The 19,302-nt window shown below is 40.0% G+C and overlaps 1 protein-coding gene across 12 annotated transcripts in view; it reads left to right on the forward strand.

The window, feature by feature from the left end:
• Positions 1–19,302, forward strand: part of ABLIM1 (actin binding LIM protein 1) — a 195,875-nt gene that overhangs the window by 127,120 nt on the left and 49,453 nt on the right. For all 12 annotated transcript variants that reach the window (XM_071563461.1, XM_071563451.1, XM_071563459.1 and 9 more), the window contains exon 7: positions 17,202–17,289. In XM_071563461.1, the coding sequence (XP_071419562.1) occupies positions 17,202–17,289 (88 nt within the window). The remainder of the gene's footprint in view (positions 1–17,201; positions 17,290–19,302) is intronic.

Raw genomic sequence — 19,302 nt, forward strand, 5'->3', positions numbered from 1 at the left:
GCCTGTAACAGTTTCTTCAGGTGTTGTATTCAGAGCTAGGTTTAGGAACCTGTGCTGTGAAGGATTCATAGAAGTTTCTGCTTATTCTTTACATGTGAATGAGTCTATTTTAAATAAATAAATAACAGATGACAGAACCACCTTACTGCTTCCCACACAAACTGGAAATTATTTATTTGAGCAATGTCTTTCTCTGTTGTTTGAGTGTTGTTTTCTGCCAACACCTACCTATGTGAGCAGTTTAGCATTCAGATGCTTCAGTTGATTGGCTTTCAAGGAAACTGAGTAGCCTGCAAGTGTAAGTCATCTATGTTGAGGAGAACTATGCTGATAGATCACCTGAAAACACAGTACAGAATTTAGTTAGGTACCTCAGTACAGTCGTGCATCTGGTCTGTGTTCTTACAACAGCAGACCTTTTAGATTGAGGAGCTATGCAGAGAATCTCTTAAAATAAACAGAGATTAATTTCAATTCCATTCAGAAATGGAAAATGAAAGTCTAGCATATATTCTTCTACTGAATGAAGTATTTAGCAAGGCTGTTTTCATAGCAGTTATGCAGGAAGTATCGAAATATGTCATTTACTAGGATTTAATTATGCAACCTGTACTGGCAATACGGGTTGATGTGAAGTCAAATTTTAAACACTTTATAGCAATAAATGAACTGAACAAAAGATTGTTGATAGGATGGATCCAAACAGGTTTGGTGGTATGTTAAAGTCCTGGTAAAGTAATATCCCTGAAGAATGTATTACCATTCTGTTTTCATAGCAGTAGGAGTCTGCTGGTTTGGGTGTCTTACAGGTTTCAAACCAACATCTCCCAGTCACCATTGTCATCTTCACACACCATAATAATCCAGGGGGGAAAGCCACAAAGCATATGAGAAGCAGTAGTGGAGCTTAGTGCATGCTCTCTTAGTTCTGTGATTTGCTTTGTTTCTGTTTAATTTTACTGCTGTTAGAATAAATAAGAAAATATGATCATGTTACTTGAACATCCCAGGTAAATGATAAGTAAAAGCAGAAACACATGCTGTGGTCATTTGCCCTCTTAGTCAGACAGGTATTTACTGCAGAGCACAGGACCTTTTTGATTGTAGAAATTACCTGTGAGTGATCAGGTGGAGTCAGAGCACAGAGACCATTGAAAACTCATCAGATGTTCACAGAGTGTGTCTGAAATGTGATCTCATTGCAGAATGTGCAAACAGGATAAAGTGCCATTGTGATAAGTGGCCCCAGCACCCTACCTGCATTAGTCTGAACTGGGCTAGAATAAAATCTCACTGTAACTGTGTTTCTGACAAAACTAAACTAACAACCAGGAAGCTGTATAAATCCTTCAGAAGCTCTAGAAGTAATATTTAATAACTTGTAGAGGAAAAGAGCACTGAGTTCATACCCAGCAGACGCCTCTCCCCAAGGGAAAAACGTTCTGAATTGTGTCGACATCAAGTAGTGACACACAACAGTGATGAGAAATGGCCCTGCCCCTGCCTGGGCCGGTGTTCTTCCCCCTTTTCCTTTTTCAGAATGGGATGGCCGAGTTGCTGCCCGGGTGGGTTTACGGTGCGGGGAGGGCTGTGTTTGTGTCGGTGGGTGTGTGCGCGGCAGGCTGAGTGGGAGCGGAGCAGCTCGGGCTGTGCAGCCACAGGCGCCGCTCCGGGTCGGTGTCACAGCAGCCTCACCGCGCTGCTGCTGGGGCTCCGCTCCGAGCCGAGCGGCAGGAATTCTGCCCACTGGGCTGAGCAGGGAATGGACTGGGATTGAAGAATTGTTATCAGAAGGTAAACGCCTTCCTGCGAAACAAGATCTGAACTGGAAGGGGTCGTGGCTTTCTTGGGGGAGGAGAGGGGAGTGCAACTTTGGGATGTGACTGAATAGCAACCAGTGGGATCATAATGTGGTACTTGTACTCTTGTTCCTGTGCACCAGAAGGATTGTTTTAAAAGGCTGTGTGTACTTCTGTGGTTTGAGTAAAGACAGTGCAGCTAACATGTTTTTAAACTGCCAGGAAGAGAGGAGGATGGCACAGAGCTTGGGCTGTTTCTGATTCCAACTGAATGCTGGTGTATGGAGGAACAAAAGGATTCTCTATCTTAAAGAATCCTTGCTATAGTTTCTTAGCTTTTTTGATCACTCTGCAGACTTGTTGCATAGAAATTAGATTAGTGTCTTTTTCCAGTTTCCCTACCCTTTTGCTCAGAAACATGTTGTATCAGTCAATGTAGAATGCTGATTTTTGGGTGGTTTTTTTTCCTTATGTGGGGTTTGTTTGCAAAAAAATGTGGAAATGAAAAGTGTAATAATAACTCAGGGTATGGATGAGTGTTCATACAGGTTGTCTATGTAGCTGAGTAGCAGCATAGGTTTAACTTAATTTAGACTACCTTTCCCTGATGAAAAATACGCTACTGTAGTTACTGAAAACACCACACCATGCACAAGATCAAAAATTTATAATAAATATCCTTCCATAAAAATAGCTTAAGTAGCTTGATAGAGAAATCTTTCTAACAGGATTTTGGTGTTTTTCCCCTCCACCCCGTCAAGAGATTGAGTGTGGCACGAAGGGTATCAGTAGTGGGGAAAGACTCAATATAAAGATGACAAAAGAGTATCTGAAGTTGACAGAGCCCTAACAGAAGTTCAGTTGCTATGGCAGCATAATCACAAGGCATTAACTTCTCAGCAGTGGTTTGGAAACCATCCTTCAGTCAATTTGAACATCAATAGGAAGGGGAGGAATGTTAAGAGGATGTAGAGATGGTGAATAATAAGAGCAGGTTGTAACAAGTAATTTGAAAAAATAACCAATTAAAGCTTCCTTATTGTCACAGAGGGATTTGTGAAATCTTGCAGGTGCTTATAAAATTATGGCTTATCTGTATAAATTGCTTTGATGAGTACAATATTGCTGATTATGATCTATATTTCCTAGCAAAGCATTGTTAGTTAAATATTCTCTGGTGTGTTTCTTGCACTAAATATTACTGAAAAACTGTAGCAGACCAATCAAAATTCTTTAAAATATTTCAGTAGAGGCACTTATATTAGCATAAAGTTTCTTGCCACCACCAACAGCCTTTGTGATATGTAGCCTTTGCATGTATTCCAGTAACACACAACAGACACTTAAATCAAGTACCTTTCACGTGTCTTAGAGTTGCACAGAACACATACCAGTTTTTAGTAGAGGAGTAACTTAGCTGGATGAATTTACTGTTTGTGTTACATAGCTGTATAAAGAATTCAATTGCTTGGTTACCACTGCAGAACACATCTTGTTCTGCTCTTGGAGCAAGCTACTTTAGGGAAAACAAAATCCTCTATTTTTATTTTGTAGTCCCCATTGCTTCTTCATTCCATCTTTTAAAATTTGCATTGTGCAGGTGCTACCTGCCACAATCACCCACAAGAGAGATATAAAACTAATAATGATCCCTGCACCAAAGTATTTAGACTAAAACCAGAAGTGCCTCCAGCATCATTGGCAGTTCAGATGTGGTGATGGGGAATGTGACTGTGCACTCCGTAGCAATATGAAATTATTTCAGCCAGTTACTTCTTGTTCCTCCTAGACTGAGATCACACTGAAAAAATAGATTAAGTGGTGAAATACATTTTTGCAGGATTGTGATTTTTAATTTTTAAGTCACGCTTTAAGTCTTCCTGTCAGTGAAGAGTTTGTGACTGACTTCTAGAAGACTAGGATAGGGCTTAGACTTACCTCTTATAATAAGTAATTGTAGGGAAGAACGCAGCAATAACATGTTTGAAACTTGAGAAGTGATGAAGAGCCTGTTGGAGCAAGTCTGTAGCTGTCACCTGCTTGTAACAGGCTCCGTCCGGTTATTGTGCCCAGTGTTCACTCTGAGGACTCAGGCCCTTCCCTCTTTTATCTGCTTTGTCAGGGTGCTTTCCTGGGAAAGAAAAAAGAAAAAAGAATGAAAAACAAATACAAATCCCAAAGGTATGTTTGGAATCTGCAGAGGCTTTGAAGTCCACAGAACTGACACCTGTTTTTATTGAGCAGGTGTTATACAGATGAGGAAATATGATCCCATGAGTATTTTATGGGTGATTAAATGTTTGAAATGACCACCTGGAGCACAGGATGGATTGACCTTAATGACATGCTCATGCTACATTAGAAGATCATACAGCTCTAATAGTTCTTTGGATAGATGCCTGGGACATAGGACATTTATTACAAGCCTTTCTCTTTTTAAGAGGGAAAAATAGCACACAGTAAGAGATGCACCTTTTCATCACCAGCAACGCAGATATTCTGCCATTTAAACTGTCTGTGAAATTACCCTGGGATTTTTTGTGTTTTGCAAGGTCAGTGAAAGGAGTGTCATAAATCATGTGACTGTAAGTTAAAATGTTAAGAAATTTACTTTTACATGTAGGATTTGGAGAGATTTGCTATACATAAAGATGGATTTGGTCTTGCTTAGAGTTTTGGAAAGTAGTTGCATCTTGGCTGGAAAATGGTTTTTTCCTACAAATGAGGAGAGTAAAAACTGAGGCAGTAAAAAGCTTTGAGCAGATATTTCACTGTCACCCTTGAACTACTACTATTTAGGCAAAATCATGGAGATCCTTTACTCAGCTGAAAACTGAATGGCAGCAAATAACAATATTAGGTATCTCTTTCTGCTTTATGTCCATCAGCTCTTTCCTGGTCATTGCTGTAGTAATGTGTTGGAATACTTTTTCCATGGTAACTACAAATCTTGATTTTTATATGGAGCTGAAGAAAACAAGGTAGGGAGTAAAATTTTTGTGTCTTGGCTGTGATGAACATGCTCTGATGGGATATTTATGCCAGTAAGGATTCAAAAATGTACTTGCATAGTTTTGCAGCTGTAATTGGAAATCACATGTGTCAGTGGTGAGAAGACTGATAAATAGGACAAAATAAAGGACTTCTGCCGAAAAGAAAAGGCACTGCTTTTAGCATAATATGTATTGGTGTTCTGACACTTATTCAAAGTTGTTCTGTTTGAAAAAGAGGCAAGTATTTCTCTGCACTACCTACCCATGATGGCCTTTGCAATTTCCATTTTAGATTTAGTGTAACATAAAGTCTTTGGCTGGAATTACAAAACGAGGATTCCTGAAAAATGCCTGCCTCTAGTCAAATTCAGGCTCATAACCAATATGGGTGACTCTGGAGTGACTGTGAAGAAAAATATTTGAAGAAAATCTGTCCCATCCCTAGGTTGTCATCTGTTAGTTTGCTGTGATCTCTTGTTGTAAGAGGTTTCCAGAGGCAGCAGGTAGCATTGCAACTAATCAAGGATAAAACCTGTTCTTTAGACTTTTAAAGCATTTTCAGATCAGGCTAATTGGAATAGGACCAGTTTGCTACAAGGCCTCTAGCAACTAATAGAAGAAGAAAATACCCCCTGCTCAGTTCACACATAAGATGTTTCCCTGTTGGTATAATCTTTGAGTCTACCAAGTACAAACTGGCATGAATTGAGTGTTGCTTGTCTACAGAGTTTCTTACAGACTACTTTTGTTTTATATTCTCTGGTTATTTTCGGTGGATGTTCTGTGTCTGACCTCATGTTTAGTTTCTTTCTCCCCTCTTTTGGCCCTTGCACCTTTTATTCATCTGTTGTTTTTGGGACACTCCCTCTGAAGTGAACGCAGATACCAGAATGGAGCCCAGACTTTGCTAATTGCATGCCAAGGCTTGCACAGATCCTGAAACAGCCTTCTGACAACTGAAAAGACAGTTCTGTGTTAGATGAACAAGAAAATTGGCTACAGTTATTTAGATCTAGTGCTGTGCTACATGGAGGTCTAGCAGGACTGTGAGTCTGAGAATCTGAGTTCTTTGCTTGGCTCTGCTGCAAGCATTAATTTTGATCCAGAGTGATTTGCTTAATCTCCCAAGGTCTCACTTGTTTCACTGGTTAGAAAGTGCTTTGCACTTGCTCACTGAACAGGTTAACAAGAGTTTTGTCTGGTGCCACACGGACCTCTTCTCCCAACCTTCCCCATAGCACAGAGCCCTGTCACAGAGCTGGGCTCTCAGAGTCAGTAGCAATTTTAGTGCTGATGCAGCATATCCAACCCCAGAACTTCTGGCCTTGCACTTGAACTGTCTCAGTGACCCACAAAGCAGATCAACCAAAGCTGCCTTCTAGCCACACAGCCCCTGCTATAGCAGTAGTTTTGCTACTTAACCAGGACAGGTCTCTGTGAACTGATTTAACTCTACTGGAAAATTTTCCAGTGTAACCTGTGCTCCCTGGGAGGTGCCTGATGTATGTGTGAAAGCTTCTCTCCACCTAATGCCCATTGTAATGGATTAAGGTCAGAAGCACTGCTAAAGTCATCTTGCTTGACCTTCTGCTTTCAAAATTGTAGCACTTTTCCCTAGAAACCAAATTAAAGCTTATCCTTTGGGAAATTATCCTGTCATGAAGGCTTCAGAGTGATTGTAAGGCCAAAAGTTTTCCCTCTTGCTGCTTAAATTACCTTTGCTTTTTAGAAATTTCACCTTATTTTGGGGTTAAATTCATCTAATTTCAGCTTTTTTATGATGTCACAGTGTTTTCAATGGTTTTGATAAGCTCATGCTTTTTCCTGCTATTACCTCCTTTCTCTGCCTTTAATTGCCTGTCATCATGATCTGGTCACCTCTGAAGCCTTTCTCAGAATAATGATTTGACTCTGAGTCCTTCAGGGCCACTGCTGAAGGCTCATGTTGTGTTGATGGTTCCCCACTGTAAATCCACATGTACGCACTCACAAGTGATGGTGCAATGGTGATTTGCAGTATCTGTAGTCAAAAGCAAAAATATTTTTCTGCTTTTATTTTTTATTCTCTGTATACATTAAACAATCACAAGACTCAGCCCTTTCAGGTACTCTGAGAGGATTTCCTGGAAGGTTATTAATGATGTTCCCCAGCTGCCTCTACCAGTTGCTGTTGCCCACAGCAGGGCCCTCAGTCTCACAGGGTCTGCTTTCTTGATTTGAAGGCATTTTACATTACACTACTAAACCATACTTGCTTGGTTCAGAGAGTTTAAACAAGCATTGCCTTGGAGTCATCAGCAGATTTACCAGGAAGGGTTTACATTCTTGTCTTGGCCAGCAGTACCTCACGCTGTGGGTAGAAGGAAGTAATCTCGGAGGTATCTGGCTCAGCAGAGCCTCCCCTGCTAGCAGAGCCATCTGTCAGAGAACTGGCTGGCTATACTTTCCTTCAGACTCTTTGAGCTCAAATTATTCAGGTCTCATGATCTGTAAATCTCAATTCATGACAAACAGTATTTAAAAAAAATCTTGCTCAATGAACAATGACAAACAGGAAAATATATACCTTTTGTCATCATCAAATACAGACCCTAAAGATACATATCCCACATACTGACTTCTCTGTGTCATCTTTCATCACTTTTCATCTACAGCTCACAAGGAATCTTTGCCTCATCTGTGGGGTTTGCGTTTTTGGGTTTTTTTCACATTATGCTTTAATAAAAAAATAGTATCATTAAATACATTGCTTCTAGTTGTTTCTTTGGAAAATTTGGCTTTCCAATTAGTTACATTTATTTCTAATTTAACAACTTAGTCATGGCCTTTTTTAAAAATTTATTTAATATTATCTCAGTTGTTATGATTTTTCTGTGCATCAGGCATTTGGACCATGCTAACTTTCTTGTTTATATTTTAGAATACAGAACTTGGGATGTTCAGCAGGATGCCTTAAAAATGCTGGGTTTTTCCTTTTATGGTTACTTTAAGGTCTAGGAATATGTGTGTTCCTTTCAAATTCCACATTTGAATGTATAATTATGTATGCATATCTAACACTGCCCTTTAGTTCTGTTTGTCTATACACAATCAAATCATGATCAGAACAGAGGTAACTGCTAGCTTTTGGAATTGGTTAAAAGCTTTTTATGTTAGGGTGAGGTTCAGTGTTTATTACCTGCTGTCGGGTGCAAAACCTTCTGATATATGTTATAGTTCTGTTGTGTTTGTTTTTTTAATGATACAGAGGAGGTTTGTTACTGACTTCTCTAGCTAAATTTCAGCAAGTTGAAGTCAGCTATAGTTCTACTGACTGAGAAAGTTCTGTCTAATGCAATGAACTAGTAGTATCTTGAAAGACTAGCAACAGTTGCTGAAGTTCCTTCCAATGGTTTTGGAAGTTCTCTTGCACCACTGCAAATACAATTCAATGTGGTCTCCTGATGCACATACATCGAGCTCTGGTGTTAGAAATGCAGCCAGAGGAACTGGTTGAGAGACTAACAGTCTCTTCACGCAGAGAGTTAAATGCAGAAACAAGGTTGTGTCTCACTCTTGAACTCATATTCCTGATAACTCAGTGGTCCTGTTACCACCCAGTGAAACAAAATATGAAGACAACTTGGAAAGTGGGAGTTGGAAGATCGCACGTTGTGTGCATCTGGTCCAGGATCCATCCACAGGACTCCCTGCAGTCCCCTGGCCTGTGCCAGAGAGCTCACGCTCAGCAGTGACCCCAGCCAAGGGCTTTGCTGTGCCTTCAGCAGGCTGGAGCTGTGTCTGCAGTGGCTCTGACACCGTGATGAGAGAATGCTCAGCACACCTGCACAGCACTCCTGGGAGCCAGCACAGGTGTTTTGCTGGCTGGTTCAGACAAAATTACAGCTCTTCCAGTGTGGGGCTGTTTAAAAAGGCCCTTGACACTATGGTGAAGTTACTGTAAAGTGGTTTTGCTGTTTAATTCTAGTCACAGACTAATCCAGCAAATTGAATGGAGCTGTAATCAGGTCCTCCAGATTCTGCAGTATCTTTTCATGCTGGACAGAATGCACACAGGATAAAGGAATGCTTAGTCAGCTAATGCTTTGTGAAGCCTAAACATTACAAAAGGTATAGAAAGTCCACACCTGTAGTTATGAGCTGGACCTATTCCAGCACTGTTAAGAAATAGAGGAGGATTTTGTGTCAGGTTTTGCCAGATACTTGCTGTTGAGGAGTTCAAAATTAAAAAAATAATCTTTGCAATAAACAAGGTTTAAAAGAAAATTAAATGGAGGATGCTGGATTTTGCCTTCATATGCACCTAAACTAAGGGTAATGAAAGGTATGAATTCACAGATTTGTATTGCAATTAGATTGGAGTGAAACTTAATGAAATATAGTACATATATTTCTTCTGGATTGTTTCTGATTAACTACACGTTCCATTACATGGGATTAGGTTTCTCTGTGCATAAATCTAACTCAAGACCTAACAGAGATGTTGTTGAAATCCTGGCAATAGGTAATAAAGCTGTGTTTGGTATTGCTTTGCTCCTCTGTACTGCCCATAGAACTCTAACCAGCCACTTTAGGCACCTGTGGGTACATTTCTGAGTTGAATGGAGTTCTTTGTGCTGACCTCCTGCTGTTTCAACTGTGTAAGTAACATAAATATTTAAGTTTGGTCCTGTGTCTAGGAATAGGTGGATTTGCCCCATAAAGACAGAATGAACAGGTCCCATAAAAACCATAATTGATGGTTAAACATTTCACCTGCCTGTGCCACTGTCTCAGCTTTGGGTGTTGCAGCAAAGTCAGAACTCAAAGCAGAGCTGAGAGAGCAGTCACAAGTAACTGCTGGGATCTTACTAACGTAAGTCCAGTTGATTCTCAGCTGCCATGAGGACTCTTCCTTCATGCCAGTAGAGGAGTTGCACAGCTGTGGATTTAGCCTGAATCATTACTCAAATCTTTACTATAAGGAAAAACAGTATTCCATGCAATGAATAATTGCATTGCTATTAGCAGCAGCTAATGGGTATAACAATATCGTGTGCTTGTGGAATTGACGCTTAATAAGTTTCAAAGTTTATTACAGTCCTTCTATTAAGAAATATAGCAGCATGACATTGGCAGTCACTGTTGGAATGCTGGACACTATTTTTGTATAAAATCAGAAACTGGGCATGAATTAACAGTGCAAGTGTTCATAACAGCAGGGCAGCTGCGGTTTTGTCTTCCCCAATGCAGCACAGCAATCAGTGGAAGGCTCTGAGGGTCTTCCATGTCTCTTGCAGGCATGTTGTCATTCAGATTTACAGTCATGACCTCACGCTCCATTTCCCACTTTCCCCCAGTCTGGTGTGTTGCAGCTCCAGCAGCTTGGGAACTGCCAGTGTGAGCTCTGCTTCTTGCTGCTCCGTCCTGAACAGAGGCAGAGACTGTCCTGAGAGCTCTCTATTGAGATGTTGTGACAGTAGTGCAAAAAACAGTTTTAGAAGGTCCTAGTTTTAAAGATACATATTTAGAAAGGATTTATCAGTCTAGAATTTTTCAATGTTTAAATTTTATTCCGCTTTCCTTGCTTTGGTAATAATAGAGAACATTATGGTAGATTCTGAAATCCTTTGGAAGCAAAGGAGCTGCACTTTTATTTTTGTATCTGAGCACAGATATTTGTAGTGACTTGCTAAACAGATAAGAGCCTGGGAAAAATGAGTGGACAGTTTGTGTCAGGATGTTATTAGAAGCAAATTTTGGTCTTCATGGTGTTTATGCTATTCCAGCCACTCATGAGATCACAGAGGCCTGCAGAGAAGGAAACAATGGAATTTGATGTTACACTGAACATCAAACAGGGTCGAGGGTTCTGTGACCTCTGCAAGTAATTAAAATAAAGCTAGACTAGAAGATGGTAGGCTACTGCCACAGTTCCTGTTTTACAATTCACAACATTCCTTAAGGGGTTTAAAAGATGAGTCTGAATTATTCTTTGTGCTGCTCCTTAGCTCTTAAGAGAGTTAAGTAATCAGGTCATTCTCCTCAGAGTCATGGTAGAAATAAATATTTGAATAGGTTTGTGCATCAAATGGGTCTATTATACCTGTTCATAAAAATTAAAAAAAAAAAAAAAGGAGGGGACTGCTTTTCCTCTTAAATGTACTCTTTCAACTACGTAAGTTTTTGTGGTATTAACTGAATATTAGAAAAATGAAACTTTCTACATGTTTAATAGCTGTCAGGTGACTGCGAAGATATCTTTGAAAGGAGAGTGAGCGAGTGCAGCTGTGCAAGTGTAACACAACAAATATGCACTTAATTGTGTCCTTTGGCCAGCAGAACATGTCTGTTGGTAATTAGTTCTTCCTCTACCAGACCCACTGGCATGTGAGGTCTCCTAGCGGGATTCTTGTTATTGTTCTCTCTGGCTCTTGTTCACTGTTGTTCTGGAAGGAAGGACAGAACTGAAGGCATGAGTAATAGGAAATCTTAAGCTCTCACGTTCACCAAAGAGGAAAACATTTATTTAATCAGACTAGAGCTTTACAAGCACTCAGAGAGTAAAAGTTAATCTTGTGGGAAGCGGGGACAGAGGGGTTGGACTCAGAAAATACAGTCCCTGTCTTTTGAAGTGCTATTCCCATGGGGTTAAATGCTGCATGTGAGCTCAGCGCAGGTACTCTTTCTGCTGGGTGTTTGGGGCATGTTGTGTCAGCTTGTCTGCAGCTGTATTTGCAGCTCCTGGGTTGGAATAATTCTTGCAATACCCGCCACTGACTTTTGTGACACCTGTGAGTGACAGTACATTTCAGCAGGTCCCCAAAGGGAAGGCAAATGAGTGTTGTGCACATTGTGAAGAGGTTGGAGCATCAGCAGTGTGAGAAGGGCTCGTACAGGAGCTCAGTGCACGGTGTTTAAGTGGTGCTTCAAATACCTCCCAGCCTTTTAGTTTGGCTTTTAAACTGCAAGAGGTCTCTTTAAGCTGGATACACACGGGGTGTAAGGCAGTGCCAGCATTCTGCAACACTTCTCACTCCAGACCAATGTGCGGGGTTATTACCCACCCCCCTCCAATTAGAGAGAACCTTCAGAGCCCTCTGTAAACAGTACACAGAGGCTTTTTAAATGGTTTAATGAGATAAGGAGGGGTTGTATGTCCAACTTGTAGTAATTTAGGCGATTAGCATGCTGCAAAAAGGCTGAAAATTTATAGCTTCTCAGTCTGAAAAGGTGATTAATGAAATATTTGGTTTCTCATTATCAACTATTATTATAGGTCTTGGTATTGTTACGATACATTATAGAGCTTGTACTTTTACTCATGTTACTTGTGACATATCCTCTGTGGAATATACATATCCAGCTCCCCTAAGTAACCCACCATCCATGAATCCTGGTTACTGACCCTCCAACTGGCATTCATAAGGCTTAGAGAGGTGATTATGTGGTTTTATTCTTAGGACTCATCAGGCGGAATACATTTCTATAGTGGTTTTCCATGGCAGTGTTTCTCCAAAGTGTGAGTGTGTATATATACATATGTAACTAGGACATTGAATGTTATTAAACGCAGGGAAACTGAAGCTCAGTGTTGCTACAGACTTGTTTCCAGTGTAAGTCTTGAATTTACCATGATAAATAAAACCTTAACGCTACCTAAAATAGTCTTAAATCTATTTTATTTACATGAACATACAAATAATGTGCATATTGCATGTAGCATATATGTTTAGTAGTGTGTAGAAAATAAATAAATTGCTCGTCAGTCACCAATCAATGAGACTTGCTGAACCATAGAAAGTTACTCAAATTTAGCATCCATACAGTTACGTTCATAATTATGCTTATAGTTTATCCACTCTTCCTTCATTCTGCAGTTCTAAGGCTCTAGAAGTGTTTGGTAAATGAGTACATACTACTACTTTTTTTTAAATCTAATTTTTTCTGTCTACTGTGTTCAAATGGGATTTAATCTGAGAAACTATTTTAGATTTGTAAATGTGAGTAGAAGATAAATAGGAAAGTCAGAAGAAGTTGTCTATTGTTATAAATTGATAACTGATGTTTTTTCTTCTAGGGCAAATGCAAGTGCCAGTTGATTTAACAGAGATTTTATAGGCAGTGACAGCAACACACGGGTTCAATATTTCACTTGACAATAAATTGCTGTCAATTTATTCAATTTCATTTAAGAATTTGTATTCAAAGCAGCAGTAAAAACATTCGATATTATTTTGATTGGTTTTAGCACTTCTGTCTAAGCAAACCCAAGGTATTTACAGCAACTAATTTAGCTTACTCACTCTTAGTTTAGGGCCAGTCCTCTAAGGTGTGGGTCACAGTTTGTGCTTGATGGTTTGGATAACCCCAAAGACCTCAACCAAAGCTGGAATAGATGGGATTGTAAGCAGTGTGGTAAATCACAACCTAGTGGCTGTATAGCAAAGCAAACTGCAAAGGATTTCTGGAGGTGAAGTGACTTTGAGAAGGGGCAAGGAGAGCTGGGCAAATGTCTTTAACCCTCTTGCACTTTGGGCTAAGGAGTGTTTGGGGCAAATATGCACTTAATTTATGTTACTTGCTACTCCCATGAGGATTGAGATGAAAATCCTATAATCCAGAGCACAGCAGCATAAGGTCACAGGAAGATGCACACTGGACATACTGAATGAGGGTTTAGTAGCCCTAGAAGGGCAAAAGGAGATGTCTAAAAAGTGTGACTATTTCATTGTATTGTAGATCCAAAAGGTTTGACTAATGCATTATAAATTACTGATTTTTAGCAACATTTTCGGAGATGATTCCAGCAAGTCAAGCACAGCACGATTAGTCCTGAGTTAGCTGAGATTCAAAATGTTTTCCAGTGGATGTTCACTGCAGGAAGGCTCTCACTCATGAGTTGTAGAAACATCACTGAGGCAGAAAACTCATGAATCTGTTTTGGAAATGTTCAACAACAACTGCAGCTGCTGTGGTCTCTCCCCCAAAGCCTCTCCAGTGCAGGGTGTGTCAGCACTTGGACACAAGGTTATGTTATCTGAGGCGTGGTGGTCATGCATTGCTCATTCTGGGCTAGAATTTGGCCTGTTGTTTCATTCCTGGGGAAGGACCCAATAAACTTGAAATCAATGTCTTTGGCTGTTTTGAAGAGGCAGAAGCACATCACTTAAACTATATTCCCTTGACAATAGCCTATTCAGAAGTTTTTCCAGGAAAAAAATCTAAGAGAAGCCACAGGTCTACACATAATATGTGATGAATTCTGGATTTGTTTATCCTATAAATAGTCTGGCTTTTAAAAACATGTAAACTGCTTGTAGCAATTAACAGATGAGTACTTGAATCCAGGCTCCCTTTCCTAAAGGATTCTTGTGAAAAGCTTTGTGATAAGGTGAAGAATAAGTGGAGTGTTTATCATATGATAATGACAAGTGAAAGACTCAATTTTGTTGCTAGATGGACTGGATATAGACTCTTCTAGAGCAAAGTATGGATCAAGCTCCTAGAAGTAACTTACCAAAGTTAGTATGAATTAACTCCAAAACAAGTAAAAGGAAGCTCAGAAGCCTGGGGTGGTATGGCTGTCAGAGCAGCTATGGAAAACTGAAAGGATTGGCACCTTTTACTCACAAAAATTAAATGCATCAGTATAGAAATCCCTTCTGGATCCTGACTACTCTTCTTAAAACTGCACTGCCTTAGTTAAGCATCATCGTGCTTGGCAGGGAATTATTCCTTTATAAAACCTTCTTCATCTGATACTGGAAAGTTTGTCCTTTGTGTCTGGGAATTTGGTAAGCATCTCACAGGACATAATCCCATTCCAGACAGGGTATTTCAAAGGTTGATTAACAGTAACAACACACCTGTACTATTCCAGTTCAGACTGTGTGACTACTTAGCTACCCTACTGAGTATCTTTCGAGAAACTAAAAATTTCATTTCAGAAAAAGCCATGTGCCTACTGAAATTTGATCTCTGCTAAGTAATGATAGAGTTATGCTGCAAAGATACTCTTTAGCTGGATGAGACAGCCCTCCCAAAAGATTCCTGTTCTATTATTTCAAATCTATTTTTCAATTATTGTCTTCTACTTTGGAGAAGATCCTTTTTGGCAATGATTCAGCCTTTTTGGGAACTTTTTTATATCTCATTACCTGGGAGCGGTTCCCAGGATATGAGATTTGCCATCATCTTTAAATCAAAAAATTCTGAAATCACTCATGACAAGGAGCTCTGTGGGCCCCACTCTGCTGAAGAACTTCAGGAATGCTCAAAAGTTGGGATTTTTTTTTTTTTGCCAAACACAGATGAAGTTGCAGTTCCTTTGTATGCGCAATAGTATTTGTGTGAGGCGGAAAATCCAGAGAAGGGTGTCTGCATCTGCTGAGAGCTGAGTCATCTGAATTGGAGATCTACCTTTGAATCCTCTTCAATACTCACAGCCCTAAGCTGCACACATACATACACACATACATATATATACACACACACACAGAGAAAGTGGCTGTTCTTTGCATGTCTGCACTCAAGATCACAATAGTTGTGCTTTAATGCCAGGGTTACATTGTGACATTTCAGATACATTCAGAGCTTCTTCATTTGTTTTAAATTCCAGTCTTGAATGAAACTAATTAGATGCCTTGGAGGTTGAATAATTGCTAGAGAGTCAGCACTGAAGAGGACAGCCAGTAATGAACATGATAGAGGGAGAATGAGCATTAACTGTGTTTTTCTCTCTCAGTTCCATATTGGGTTTGTTGCTTCAAGTCAAACATCACTTCTGTGTTTCCTCCCTCATTAGCTTTTCTTCCTTGAGTGGGCATATTTTGTAGTGACTTTTCATTCTCCCTTTTATCAGAGACCCTGTTTTGCCTGATAGCTCTAAATGTGCTGTGCAAAGAACCCTAAATCACATTAGTCTCCCTGTTTGGTGGATTTTGCCCCTAAAAAGCAGGAATCAACAGCAAAGGCAAGATCTGAGCAAGAGAAGAGCAAGTTTTTTGCAATTGAACAGTGAAATGTATAGCTAAACTAACAGCACACCGAGCCCTCTTCAATGGCCTTGTATTGTGGAAATTCCTGGATGGGAATTGTTAAATTAAAATTAAGTGGTGCAGCTCTACCTGTAGAAGAGCTGGGTGGTAGAACTGTTTTTCTGGTGGCTGTTGGGTACTGTAATCCATGTACTTCATCATCTCATATGAATACTTCTAAATATTAATAATCAATCTCAAATGTGAATCAAAAATATGGTGTTATTCATCTCAGCAGACATAACAAAAGGTTGAATTTAGTAATGTTACAGTCTTGAATTAGGTAGGAAATGGTTTTGATGACATTTTACAAGTCAGCTATAGAGTAAACGGATACTTTGTGCAAATCACATCTCAGTGGATAAGGAATATTTCATGAATTCTTGTGAAAAAGTATTTGAGGTTGACTTGTTTGGAAAGCCAGGTACAGTTTTAGAGACTTTTAGAATGCATTACTTGTCACTATTAATTATTTGTGGATTAAGTATTTTTCAGTTAAAAAGCCTGATTTGGACCTTGCATGCTTAGTTTCTGATGTGAGAAAGCCAATGAGTTTATTGCTTTGGTGTCCTAAGGAGAATTCACATTAATATTTGTGCCTTGATTTTTCCTGTCCCTGTAGTCCTGAAATCTGATCAGCTTTGCCTATTATGGATATCAATGTATTTAAGAGAATGAATGACTCAGTGGATTTGGATTTGGGTAACAGGATCAGGGTATTTGGCATCTTTACATCAGTAGTTGAAATTCAGCTCAAGCTCTGTGTGCTAATGCATCCTCTGAAATCAGGCATCTGTGAATTAAGTTAATGGTCCCAGAAGTGGCTCTAGAAAGCTCTCTCCATATCAGCCCTGTCAGGGAGGAGGCCAAGGAATGAAATGGCAGGTTAAAATGGTCTAAATTCTTCTGTAACAACAGAGCAGTTGAGAAAACATGTGTTGTTTGACAAAATGAGAAGGGTACACAAGTATCTGGCTGCAGTGTGACATTCATTGCCTTGGACTGTTAGAGAGATGAAGATTAAAAAAGATGTTTGTCAAACCATGGAGAACAGATACATTGTGATGCAGCCGCTAGCCAGGAAGACTTGAAGCCACTGATTACTTGAACAGGAAGGTGTGAAGAGGAAGGACTGTTTGTATTGTCTTGTTTCTCACAACATTTTTCCCAGGTAGTTGCTGCTGGCCTCTGCTGAGCTAGGACAGAACTCAAGGCTGCAGCAGTGGCAGAGCTTACATTCTGATCACTATTGTCACATTCATTGTGAGGGCAGTGTCGTATCATAACAGATGAACTAGAGGAAAAAGGGCAGTGGTCTGTCAGAAACAATGAGTGCTCACAAAGCTGTGCAATGCTTTTGTCCCTCATGTCTCTTTTTTGTTTTTGTTTAGGCAGGTGACAAGCATTATCATCCAAGCTGTGCACGATGCAGCAGGTGCAACCAAATGTTCACAGAAGGAGAAGAAATGTATCTGCAAGGTAAGGATGTCTCTATTCTAAAACAAGAAAATCCAACTTTGTAATTTTTCTGCCACAGACCTCATGAGTTTAGAAACCATCCCAATGTAATATAGCCAAGGAGGACTATGGTCATCCTGTCTTCAATAACGTTCTCCTACTTTTTCACCTGAAACCCTTTTGCTCTATTAGGTGGTCATGACGATGGCTTTGCAGTGAGTCTGCACCCCATCGGAGGCAGACTGTGTTCACCTATGCTGTGTAGCAAAAATGTACAAGGCTGCCTCTGAATTTCACATGCCATGGGTAGCACCCAGGTGGTAAATAAGAGACCAGACAAAGTGAAGGGGTTTCCCCCAGTTTCTGCTGATCATTTTCTATGCTCTTCTGGATCACAATCCAAACTGCAAAAGATGAAGTAAGAAACTTCCAGAGGCTGCAGTGAGTTTGATTTGAACCACGTAGATCTCATTCCTCATGCACATTGACAAAGTATCTCCTCTGGTTCTTAATCACTTTCACTTGCCTATTTCCCTTTTATCTGGTTATGCCTGTGTTTTTGTTGCCATCTATCACTTCTTTCTTGAAAGTTCATTTCCATCCCCTCTTTCTAGTTAACAGTCTCACACTCCCACGTATTGCCAAGCTTATTTTTTCATGATCTTTTCCTATAAAAACGAATATGCACTTTTCTTTGAAAAGTAGCCTTGATCTGAATCCCACCTACTTTCTGAGAAGACAGCACATTAACTGCTAAGCTGTAGTTATTTTTATTACTTGCTGTAGTATTCATTAATATTGGTAGAGGAATGTATAATACGTATTTATGTAAGCAAGAAATCAAAGTGAAAAAGGCAGATACATATTGGGGTTTTTGTATATTGCAGTAAGGTTAGAAAACTCGCTTGCTGTACCTGAAAGGACTGTAAAAGAATAGGGAAAAAGTCATGAAAGTGTGATTGCAGCCATCTCTTGAGATCCTGAGGAGAGATTCTTTCTGGAGGAGTTCCAAAATAATATTGTTAAGGAATTCCTTTGAAGCTAACTCGTTTTATTTTGTAGTTTGTCCTCCCTTTTAGTCCTTCTCTCTCATCTCTCCCTGACCTTAGCCCGCAGTCATCTTATTCCAGCTGTGCACAGAACTGGATGTCAGAATGTGTGCCAGCTCTGCATTGCAGCAGCAAGGAGAGGCTGCAAGAGGGCTGGGTGGGAAGTACAGCTTTCTGATGACAAATTGGAAAGACTACTTTGAAAGCAGCAGTTAAAGCATCTGGCAACTGGTAATCTTAGTTTCCTCACAGCATAGTGTGGTAAAGTGCAGGCAGAGATCAAGGTGAGCATCTGTTCATCCTTTGCTGTTTTTAGTAACAGCTGTTTGCAACTGATGCAATTGGTATCAGTGTAGCAGAGAGAGGGAGTTCAGGTTAATTGGGCAGGTTTTGGTGTCAATTCCTACAGACCAAAATAAGATACAAGGCATTGCTTCTGCTTAAACTAGGCTAGAGTTTGTCCTGGCCAAGTTTAGGTGGTAAGAGAGGAGATAGGAGAGAAACCTGCCTGCTCCATCTGCTGCTTTTCTCTTCTAAGCTGTCTCTCCCTGTGGTTGTGAATCAATGTTCCTTGCACTCACTCTTTCTCAGGAGAGGAGCAGCCCAGGTTGCCTTATTGTTCACAAGCTGTTTTCTGACTAAATACTGTTACTGCTGAGTGTGCTCCAGACTGTCCTGCCAAAGCTTTCCAGTGTACTTTTAAGTGTGAGGACCTAAAAGCCTTTCTTGTGCAGAGCTCTCAGCTGAAACATATATCCTGACTCCATCCAAATAATTTAGGGTGCAGAATAACAGCATTCCAAGCATTTCTCTCAAATAAAATACAACACTGCAATAGTAAAGCTTGAACCAAAATCACAATTTAAAAAAAAAACATGTAAAAATACACAGCTTCCATCTCACTTCTGATTGTCCTCTCCCCAGGATATGAAAGCACTGTGTTGGAATTTGCTTTGTAGAATAGAGGAGCCTGACAAGATTGTGG

The sequence above is a fragment of the Pithys albifrons genome, chromosome 9, assembly GCF_047495875.1.
Source record: "Pithys albifrons albifrons isolate INPA30051 chromosome 9, PitAlb_v1, whole genome shotgun sequence".
Lineage (NCBI taxonomy): Eukaryota > Metazoa > Chordata > Aves > Passeriformes > Thamnophilidae > Pithys > Pithys albifrons.